The 11,903-nt window shown below is 35.9% G+C and overlaps 1 protein-coding gene across 3 annotated transcripts in view; it reads right to left on the reverse strand.

Moving 5' to 3' along the window:
* The window catches only part of LOC136026569 (kinesin-2b-like), a 97,824-nt gene that overhangs the window by 75,755 nt on the left and 10,166 nt on the right, over positions 1–11,903 (reverse strand). Inside the window, exons 1-2 of one of the 3 annotated variants that reach the window (XR_010617337.1) lie at positions 2,970–3,153; positions 525–646 (exon numbers count right to left, since the gene is read on the reverse strand). Coding sequence is in view for 1 of the 3 variants with exons in the window: in XM_065703267.1 (XP_065559339.1) it covers positions 525–633 (109 nt within the window). In the remaining 2 variants the exon portion in view is untranslated. Of the gene's footprint in view, positions 1–524; positions 647–2,855; positions 3,154–8,272; positions 8,506–11,903 lie in introns of those variants that run through there. The other 2 variants (XR_010617336.1, XM_065703267.1) reach the window with 2 other exon arrangements.

An 11,903-nucleotide genomic window follows, 5' to 3' on the forward strand; every position in this document is an offset into this window, starting at 1 on the left:
AAACGTAATACAATCATAATAAAAACTGAAAAGAATAGAATAAATAAGGAATTGAATTAACCAAAATAGAGCGAAGTCAAAACTTAGACAAATATTTACGTACCAGCGTGAAGTTTTTTTAGTATGGAAGACAAAGTAAAAAACTAAGAGGAATAGAATAAAAAAGAAATCAAATCAAATAATAAAAAAGATGCTCGATCAAACTTCTAAAATAATTAAAAGGTAAAAAGCAAAAAAAAAATTTGCTTAGAAACAAATGAAGCTTAAAGACACTACTTAAGAAGCGAAATTAGCTTCTGTAGATTTGAACATACAAAATCCAGGTGCAGTTTCAAGTGGATCATTCTAATACAGCAGTTAAGACATATTCACAAATATTATTTTGCTAATAGCGGTATAAAGACTAACGCTGACTTTGACCCAATCATAGAATTTTCTGATTGGCTAAAAAAAAATTGATTGGCTAAAATTAACAGTAGCTAATCTCGACACTAGTAAATACTTCGTTGTGAGAGGATACTTACCAGAGGATGTTTGACCATAAGCAAAGATTGTGGCATTAAATCCGTTGAAAGCCGAATCTACTAAAGGCTTAGTGACCTTCTCGTAAACATCCCTGTTTGTGGCCTTCATATCAACACATGATCTGCAAAATTGATAACATGATAATTACAAACCGACTGAATACATAAGTATATACTTATATTAATAATAATTTATTTATAACCAACTGCATAAAACAATGTGAGGATAGTGGAGTAAAAAGAGAGAAAACAAAATAAACATCATAAAAGAAAACAACACAAGAAAAGAAAACAACACATAGGTACAACAAAATCAAAAGAACAAACGAATGAGAACAAAGGCAACAATGACAACAACAATCAACAATGACAACAAAATCAACAAGGAAAAGGGTCAACAAAACAAACGGATGAGCCCGTGATATGGGATAAGCCGTCGATATGCTTGTGCCGATAACTTATCATGAAGCTCCTGCAGTTTTGCGGTTATATCGGGAGCTTTATATTTTCGGATTATTCTCCGATTTCGACACGATGGAGGTAGATAAAGCAGGTATTTATAGTATTTATGATAATATCTACATAGTTTACATAAGTCACTCTTTTTCAGTAGAATGAAGGTCTCAGAAAGAAGTACAGAGTGATCACTTGCCCAGTAAATAATTTTTAAACGAAACTTCAAAACAATATGGAAGTGATCTGGAATATCACTCACCAAGGCATAGCTCCAAAGAATTTTAGGCATATTCTTCAAGAGCAGCTTTGACCTCAGTCGTTTTCTTCTTAAGAGCTTTGGCTATTCCCAGTAACAAAAACACCCCTATGAGAGCCGTAGTGAAATAGCCTATAGCTCTTGTGACAGTTCTTTGATTTAATTTTTAATATACGTGACAGCCAGACGGGGTAACGGACAAAATTTGCTAGAGCCGTATCTCCAATTTTTAATTTAATCATCTTGATAATAGATATATTTGTTAAAAACTAAGTTTTTCTGATGAAAGTAAAGAGCGAAGCTGAAACTTAAAACGAACAAAATTACTGTTTCACGGTTTATGCAATATATTTTTGAAAAATTGTTTCAAAAAAACTGGCTCGTGATATTTCTTTATACTTACAGAATTCTGAAAACTAGCACTTTACTGAAAACACAAAATTGGCACGACAAAATAGAAATTGAAACAGGAAAACTCTAAAGTGGTCTACAGAAAATAAAAGAGTAACTTATAAAGCTCTCAATAGTCTATTACCAGCCATGAAATCAAAAATTCTAAGATACGATTTTAACTCTATTAACTCTCTAAAAACTCAAGAGAGCTTAATTTTCAAAAATGTGTTGCAAAAATAAGCAATAGTTTTTGTTCATTATAGGCTCCAACCTCGCACTTTACTTTCATCAGAAACTGATGAAACTTACCACTCGATGCACCTATTAAATGCTTCATTATAAATCTATAAAAAGCACGCTGAAAAGATCAATAGCTATAACTTGATCCTTTAAACGTCTCACTATAATTTTACCTGTGTGCTACTTCTCTTGGTGGGAATGGGGGGAGGGGGTTCCCGTTCTCCCTAGTTTTGCCCCAGCCTATATTCTGAAATATACCTTTTTAAAGGTTTTCTCGGAAAAGTCCTTTTTTGGGCGTTTTCAGACAAAATGAAAAAAAGCACATTTTATGTCATACGGTGGCGTTATCAATTCGACTTTATTAGATATCAAAATTGGCTTTTAAATAAGCCCTAAAACAGCTCTCTATCATGTTACATTTGCCTCCTAGTTTTGCTTGTCATTGGACAATTTATGGAAAATATTAGAGGGACTATTAAAGAGGGAGGATTTAAAACTTTGACATTTCCAAACCATGAGTCAAACCTTTGAGTTTCCAAACCATGGAGATTATTGCAGTACTCATTTCATTCTTCGCAACCTTTCCATTCCAGAAATCAGCTTTTAAATGAGCCCTTAAACAGCTCTGTACGATGTTCCAGTACTCCACGAGCAAAGAAGAAAAAAGAGCAGCAGCAGAAGAAGAAGAAGAAAAAAGACGACAGTGCTACCCATGCAAAAAAGTAATTTTCTTTGTTGTTAAAGGTGGGGGAGGGGGGAGGGTGAAGTTCTTAAACAGGGTTTTCGACAATGGCAATTCCAATTGGGTACCTTTTGTTTGGCTCCACCACCATTTTAGAGTGGTTTCAGGCTCTTTTTAAAAATCTCTCCAAATATGTTTTCTAAATAACATTTTACTATTAGAGTAAATCGAAATAATAGCTACCATTCCTAAATCATTTACAACTGTAAATGATAACGGTTCAAAATAAGGTTAAAAAAAATACCTTTTTCTGGGACAGGCCCTTACTAGCAGTTGCGAACACCTTAAACAAATTCAAAGGTCCAAAAATCAAGTACGTAAATATTAAAAAAAAACCAGATCAAATTTAGTGACCAACCAGAAAAATATAAGCACTAAGTCGCTGCATTAATTATGTTCGGTATAATTAGAGACCTAAAGAACTTCTCTTTATTTCACAATTCATAATAATCTCTAAATAGGGTTCATACAAGTTTGTCCAGTCTAGATGTTTAACACTAAGTCACTGAATTAATCATTTTCGATATTTTCAATGCACGTAATAGATTCTCCTTAGTAACAGAATTAGTTCGTAAACTCGTATTAAATCAAAAATAGGTTTCACATAAGAAGCCTAAATACAGTTTATATGAAGCCTAAAAAGTACTTTTGAGGCTTCAATCTTCTTCCCCCCATCCGCTACAATACTACAGATTAAAGTTGTTCTGTATTTTCCGATAGACGTGCTTTTTGCATTACTAAATAAAAAAAAGTGCTACTTTATGTCTGCTGTTTCAAAGGTATTGCCCCCCCCCGAAAAAACTGCGTACTTGCCTGAGTTGGAGGTGTCGGGATTTTTTTCGGGAGGGGGACTCGTACTTCTTTCGTTTTCTTGTCTGTCGTCTGACACGTTCTTGAGCTAGGTAAGAATTATACAAGCTAGAGGACATCAAAATTCTTATTTAGTGAATTCATAAAATTTTACCATTATATCCCAATGCAAAGCTATTATCAATAACACACTTTAGAATAAAACATATTTTATCACCATTATTGCGACTCTGTTAACAAAAAGGTTGGCCTGTTTGACCTCATTTTGAGTAGCATTATGCAATAGTCTTCAGTCTGTGGAGACACAAAATAGGTCTTTGGGTCGTAAAACACCTTCAAACCGTCCATCCAAGGACCAGCTTTTGTAGGAACTGTAGGGGAAGGTAAAGAAAGGAAGGCGAAAATAATTTTCAACCTGAATGATTGAACCAAGGGGTGCCACTGGCCCCTCCATACACCTGAACAGCATGCTAAAAATTTGCAATTCGCGTCGCTTTGCAATGCTTGCCGGCAGTTTCGTTCTATTTGACGGTTTCACCCAAAAGGTTTATTTTTTGGAGCAGAGACTTTTCCAGAATAATGGTTTAGACATATTGTCCATACATTTAGCTTGGAAATTTTTTCATGGAGCCAACAGCCAGGTTTCCATTTCAATTAGTTCTGGCCATATTGAGGGCCATTTAGAAGGCCTACTCTAGGGATTTGGTCTCTGTCTATCTGGATTATATAACCCAAACACCCAAGTCAATTATTAATTCAAATAGAACCAAGAAATTTTGCTAGAGCAACTAGAACCAAGGAAATGTCCGTCTGGGTTCAGGTCTACGTCCCTCACAACCCCCAAAATTATGATACTTTAATAAGGTTCCAATAATTTCTTATACTTTCCAAGTGATTCGTCCATTTGTGTTTCAATCTTAAGTTAATAATTGAGAAGTACCTTAGTTGTCAAACACCTTTGGTACTCAGTTTTAAAGATTGTGAGCAAGCGTTCGATACTTTTGATAGAAGAGCTTTAGCAAAGGTCTTATCCTTGCATGGTATTAAATAAAAAAAAAAGTTGTTTTTTTTACTGCAAGTAAGGAGCGACACTAAAACTTAAAACGAACAGAACAGTTTTCCCCTCCTTAACGCCTCGCTCTTTACGTTTAAGTTCGACTCTTTCTCACAACTCTATTTTTTAAAACAATAAAAGACTTCAGCGTAAAGAGCGAGGCGTCGAGGAGGGGACCACTCCTTTTATATATGGAATGGTTTATGTTCGTTTTAAATTTTAATATCGCTCCTTACTTGCAGTTAAAAAAAACTTTTTTTATTAAATTTCTGAACGTTTTTCAATTAATGCATGTTTTGACTTTGGCTCACCGCATATGAATAATTAAAACGAAATTTGCCTATTAATTTTTTTTGGGCTAAATGGCTTTCTCTTAGTTTGAATCGGACGATTTTGATAAAAAAGGGGTGGGGGAGGAGGCCCAGTTGCCCTCCAATTTTTTGTTACTTAAAAAGGCAGCTATAACTTCTTTTTTTTTACGTACGTTTTTATTTAGTAACACATATACGTAACTTACGAATTAACTTACGCAACGAACTTCTATATTTGTATATTTTTATTACGTATATGAGCCCCCCCCCCTCGTCAATACCTCGCTGTTTAAAATGAAGCTTGAATTTTGTCCCAATTCTCTAGGATTGGCCCCTGAATCACAAAGGCCGAAGAATAAAGTCGAAATTATAAAAATGCTTCAACGTAAAGAGCGAGGTATTGCGGAGGCGATGGACCCCTTATATACGCAATAATTTCTGTTCGCTTTATGTTTTAATGCTAATTAAAAATTCGTTAAAAAATACTAATTAATTAATTTATTTTCTCATCGTTTTTTTTTAATAATGCTAGAAAATCCTGCCCTCTTTTATGGAAATTCTCTTTCCTCATGATGAATTCCTCCAAGGAAAGATCCTCCCACGTAACCTCCTATCCCCGACCCCCCCCTCCAACATGAAAAAATCCCACTGAAAACGCCTGCATACTTCCCAATAGCCATTACTATATGTATACAATGGTCAGTTTGTAACTTGCAGCCCCTTCTCCGGGGACTGTGGGGGATTAAGTCTTCCCGAAAAACATAATTATTAGGTTTTTCGATTATGCTGAACAAAATGGCTATCTAAAAATTTTGATCCAGTGACTTTGGGAAAAAATGAGCATGGGAGAGGGCCTACGTGCCCTCCATTTTTTGGTAAAAGGCACTAGAACTATTAATTTCCGTTAGAGAGAGCCCTCTCGCTACATTCTAGGACCACTGGGAGTATACGACCACCCCTGGGAAGAAAAAAAAAATAAAATTCCACATTTTTGTAGATAGGAGCTTAAAACTTCTACAGTAGGGCTCTCTGATACGCTGAATCTGATAGTACGATTTTCGTTAAGATTCCTAGATTTTTATGGGGTGTTTTCCCCTATTTTCTGAAATAAGGCAAATTTTCTTAGGCTCGTAACTTTTGATGGGTAAGACTAAACTTGAAGCAACTTATGTATCTAAAATCAGCATGAAAATGCAATTCTTTTGAAGTAACTACTGGTATCAAAATTCCAATTTTTAGGGTTTCGGTTAATATTGAGCCGGGTCGCTCCTTACTAAAGTTCGTTATCACGAACTGTTTGATACCAGACAAATACACTAGAGTGATGAGTGCTATGCACGATAATAACACTACTTTGGTTAAGGTAGAATATGAGGTTAGCAGCTAGTTTTGTATTAAATCAGGAGTTAAGCAGGGTTGTGTTTAATCCCCCTCTATATCAATCGTTTTGAAGGACTTTGCCTTAAGAACCCCAGGAAAGGCAATGGGAAACCACGGAATCAAATGGGGAGAAAAAAATTTCATGGACTCAGATTATGCTGATGATTTAAGCATTCTAGATGAAAGTGTGAGCAAAATGAATAAGCCTTTAGATATTTCGAGTTCAGGGTGCTAGAATAGGTTTCAAAATCAACGTTAAGAAGACTAAGTCGCTAAGGCTACGAATAAGTGTAGATGAAAAGCTGACGTTGGGTAAAGAAAAGATTGAGCAGATGGGCAGCAAACATTTCCCCAGGGGCTGTAGTGGGTCATTTTATCTCTAAACTCCCAACGTTCTTGGCCCGATAGGTTAATATAATCAACATTGGAAAAAAAAAAAAACAAATAAGCATGCACCCGTGATCTTTCTTCTGGCAAAAATTACAACATTCCACATTTTTGCTGATATGAGCTTAAGACCTCTACACCAGGGTTCTTTGATATGCCACACATACTGTATTAGGCTACCCAGCGCTGAAATAATTGCTGAAGGTGTATTTGCCTGTAAAATTAAAAACAGGCCCGAAGCCCCAGCCTCTTCCTTGTCAGAACTTCACATAGCATTAAAGCAATAATATAGGCTATTTTACATGTGAAAAATGTTGTTATTCTCGTAGTTATTCATGCCGTTTCAAGTGACACGTGGCCAGATAAGTATTTGCTGTTATCTTTTAGGGGTTAAACTCCGATAAGTGGAAATCCCATTGGAAAAGTAAAAGAACACGGGGTAGGTTTTCCATGGAACATATAGCCGAAACTGGCGCAATTACTAGCCCAAAAAGAGCGAACGCTCCCAGCCTTTAATACCATAACACTCTTGGAAGACAATAGAAAGTCAGCTTGGAAGATGATGTGACTTGTCATACCCAAGCATCTCGCACACTCTATCCGATGCTGTTGTTGCGCGGCGGTGCCAACTCTAAATTGTTGGAGAAGGGTTCTTGAACCATAGCTACCATTTGATCACCTTTACTTAGTGGGCTTAAATTGCATCTCTCCAGCACTCTCTAGTCCTGATGGTTTGTTGCTTGACCTTAACACTAACCAGATCTATAGCCATCATCAACTACGGAGCATGACAGTTCTTGAAACTGATTCGCTCTGAAGTGCAAATTAAGGTAATAATCTATGCAGACGGCTTTTTGAGAGAGTAGGGCAAATACATTTGGCGGAAATGGCAGTATTTTCAGTGAGACAATCAAGAGAATTTGCTGTCTTTAGCTTGTCATATTACGTATTTCCCAAAGACAAGATAATACACCATTTATTGATTCCTAAATGCAATAAATAAAAGCCTTTATGCTGCAGTGGCAGTGTGACGCAAAGAGGAAAAAAGTAAGAGGAAAAGAATCGCCGGCAATCAGAATATTCTTTCAATTTCCTGTTCTTCAAAGTCACAAAGCATCCACTAGTTTAGATTGACTACAAATTAATAAAAAGGAATAACTAATAATAGCATTCATGACGAGTGATCGACCTTCAAATTAGATAAAAACATGATTTTGACTTTTCAGAGTTGTTACTTCAGCAGAAACCCCAAATGACGATAAACATTACAAATATTTCAACTTTCCTGCAGAGTAATTAAACACAAAGCACATGTTTGTTTCAAAAACTAGTTATGGATGAGCATATATAGGCAAGATCTGCTACCATCACAATAGACTAATGCTTTTTTATGGCTACTTAAAGGGAAAAGTCAGATACAAAATAAAAGACCACGCCCCAATCATGAATGTTCAGTAGCTTGAACCTAGTAAAGAGCTAATCCCGACCCATACTATCTGAAAATTGAAAAGTGTGGTTTATAAAAACTCTGTGGTACAAGAAAATTTTCGCTTAACACTGATTCAGGAACGCAAACAGTAGGAAAGGTTTTGTGGTCTACACTGCAAATACTATGTAAAGCCTCTCCTCTCTTTTTTTGGCAAGTAGTTTACACGACAAATCCTTGACAAATTCTTGCACCAGGATTGGGAACTAAAAATTATGTTAAAAACCACTTACCAAAAAGAGATTGCAGCTTCTAGGTAGCGTTTTGCCGAATGAAAAAAGTAATTGCACATGCTGCACAGGCAAATACACCTTCAGCAATTATTTCAGAGCTGGGTAGCGTAATACAGTATGTGTGGCCAGAAGTTTAATTGTAATATTGCAAATTGTGGTTGTCATTTGCCTTTTTTGTCTTTCCGTTCAAGATGCTTTGGATATTTTTTATTGTGATAAATTGTCTTAATGCTCTGAAAAGGGAAAAATATTTCAATTGCATAGGATAGGAAAATTTCAGTAGGCTAATCAATATAAAGTCCTAAATTAGCCAGAGAAGTGTTTTTTTTTCACTAAAAAATCACCATCTTCTTTGAACTCCAATTATATAGCCCTGTTTTTGGCCCCCTTGAGCCAGTATCCAGATCCTGATTGTCATTTACACTAAATTTCACTTTTTCTGTAGCTCATTTCTTGTCAAAATTACTAAGGGGTCATAGTTAAGCACTAGAGAAGTCATTGTTAAATAGCATGTGCTTATGTATATATAGCCTCTTGCTACTTATTCTTCTCTGGTTATATAATGCTTGATGTGGTATAAGCCAAGAGAAGGACCTGTAGACCTATAGAAGAAAACCTGTTAAAAAAAGATGATTCTTTATAATTTACATCATAATTATAGCTAACACATTCTACATGCAGTCCTGCTCTACTTTAGCCCCAACCCTCCTAATATGGAAGTCTATAGCTGAAATTACATATTTTCTATTGATTCTGACAATCTATCCCTCAACCCTAGTACCTGTTAATTGAAGCAACTGTGGCAAAACAAGAACTGGAAAAACAAGTAAAAGGTGGCAGAAAACATTGGAAATCTATAATTTGGGCTATATATTTGCAAATTAGGCATGTTAGGGGTAATTTTTTTGTTGTTCATATTTTGACTTACAAATAAAGTGAACATACCACTTGATACCTTTTTGTATGTTCTTTGCAAATATAATAATTGCTTATATTGCTAGTTCAAGTTTAAGCACTTTTTGACCTTACTTAACCTAACAAATTTTGGCAGTGAAAAACATACATTATTTTGTCAAAAATGACCAAAAACACATACTTTAATTGGAAATTTGGCATCAAAGAAGAAGAAAAACAGCATAATATTGTATAATTTATTAATCCAACTTAACTGTGGAAAACCAGTGCTCATAGGTTATACAACATTTAAAAAATGGATTAATAATGAAACAGTAAGTTTGAGACCAATGTTTTAAGCTTTTTTATACCCAAAAACTATTTGGGTATATTTTGGTAATTTTCAAGAGCTCAAAAACTTGCAATTGAAGCACTTATTATGTTTGCAAAGAACATAAAAAAGGCATCTAGGGGTATGTTCACTTTATTTGTAAATCAAAAATATGAACAACAAAAAATTTACCAATTATTAGTATAGCTGCATGATTTTCCCCTGGGTATGTAGGCTAAGTAGAAGGTCACTTACACCTGATCCTGTCCCTACTGTTTTTACTTGGTTGAAAAAAATCCAAAGAAAGTTCCCATTGAAAAGGAAAGAGACCAAAAGTGAGATTGAATTTGTCATAGCTTGGAGGTTTGCCCCTTCAGTCTGTTTAAAGAAAACAGATTCATAATTGAAGCTTTGTTCATTTCAATCTTAGGGATGATCTACATTTGTTACACTTCATTAAATGGTTGTAAAGGGATACTTTTATTCATTTGTCTTGTTAGTTTTCTACATGATTTTTTAAATATTTAAATTGATATACATTTCTTACAAATTAATTAGTCATACCACAGTTCCATTTGCAAGTTTTGACCTACTTCGTAACCCTGGTCTCAGAATTGCATATAAATTTATTGAAGCTAGGAAACATAGAACTCCTCTCTATTTAAAAGAAAATGGATGGACATAAGTAGGTTTTAATACACTAAAGTCCTAGGGCCATGGCCATTAAAACAAAACAATGAAGATTAACTTTAAAATGCTTGACATTACATAAATATAACATTCACAAAATTTTACTTTTGTGCTCAGTTGCCAACCTGAGCAATTGCCCTAGATTTTTAAGCCTTGCAAAACATTCACCAGCCACCTCTTATGACCTACATACTTGTCTGTACATCAACAATTCATTGAAAAGGAAGGACCACCTTACTGGCATTGCTTCCTTTGTAATTATATTTAATGGATTTAAAAGAAAGCTTCTATGGCTAAGTCAGAAGCCCAGTAAAGGACCAAGTGGTCCTTTAGCCAGGAAGTGCAATAGGAAGCTAGGGGCCAGTCATCCTATGCTTTTGCATGCCCTTCCTGCTTACTGACCCCCAGAGGCGCCATTTGGGGGGTCAGGGGTGGGCAAATGCCCACCCCAGATTTTCCAGGGGGGCACAAGCTTCCACCACAAAAGGCCCTTTGCCAGCCATATTAATCCATTATGTCCAATATAATCCATTCTGTCCAATTGATTTTAAATTACTGCACACCTATTAACCAAAGAGCATAATTACTTGATGACCCTTGGGGTAATTATGCTATTTGCTATTAATCATTGTAGACTTTGAAAGTAGGTAAGATACATAATAAAATTCTTGAGTTCTGTCAAATGCCCATTTCCTAGATGATTGCGTGACACAAAGTGAGTCGGGGGGGGGGGGCCAAGATGGAGTTCATGCCCACCCCAAGATTTGGTCCAAATGGCGCCTCTGCTGACCCCAGATTTCTCTAGGTAACCTGTCAAGTTTGGGCCAAATCTGGCTGAATTTACAGAGTCACATCACTTATCTTTGTCCCAGACTAAATAAACTGCTAATGCCAGAAATTAAACCTGTGCCCTTTGGATAAAGGATTCTCAACCTAGAGTGCTAGCCACTTAGGAAGGAACACAAATGTCACCAGAGAACAAAAATTATTTGGAAAAAGAAAATATTGAAAAAAAAACAACTCAAGTCATAGTTGGTCTCATTTTTCACTGCTGTTGACAAACAATATGTATTTTATTTTGACAAATAAATTTTATGAAAGGTATCAACAAAACTTCATCAGAGATTGTATTTACTTAAGATACAATCAGCAATATGAATGCTTAGTTTTGTGGTATTCTAGTCTTGAAATAATAAAAAAGAGAAATTAGACCATGTTTGGAGGTGGGGACCATCCTGGCCACCCCTCAATTCAAAAAGGACAAGGTAGTGCTTGAGCAAATCCAACGATGGGCCACTAAGCTGATTGCCGGTATGGAAAACAAACCCTACAGTGAATGGCTGAAGGAACTTAACTTCCCCTGTTTAGTCTACAGGCAGAAACGTGGGGATATGATCCAGGCACATAAAATCCTCTCTACCAATCAAGAAAATGAGCTCCTGGAGATTGACTCCTCCCACATAACATGAGGACACCCAAAACAAAATCCGCAAACTTCATGCAAGGACTGGACCAAGATGCAGCTTCTTTTTGTACCAGATTGTGAACCTCTGGAACAGCCCCAAGGAGAACAATGTTTCTGCTGAATCAACAGATGTATTCAAATGCCATCTGGATGCTGAGCGGAATGACAAACCATGGAGATTTGACTGGGATGCACCAGAATCTAATCAACCACATATGCAACTGTCATCACAAGGAGTGATTCAACATGAT

Source organism: Artemia franciscana, chromosome 4 (genome assembly GCF_032884065.1).
Source record: "Artemia franciscana chromosome 4, ASM3288406v1, whole genome shotgun sequence".
In the NCBI taxonomy this organism is placed as follows: domain Eukaryota; kingdom Metazoa; phylum Arthropoda; class Branchiopoda; order Anostraca; family Artemiidae; genus Artemia; species Artemia franciscana.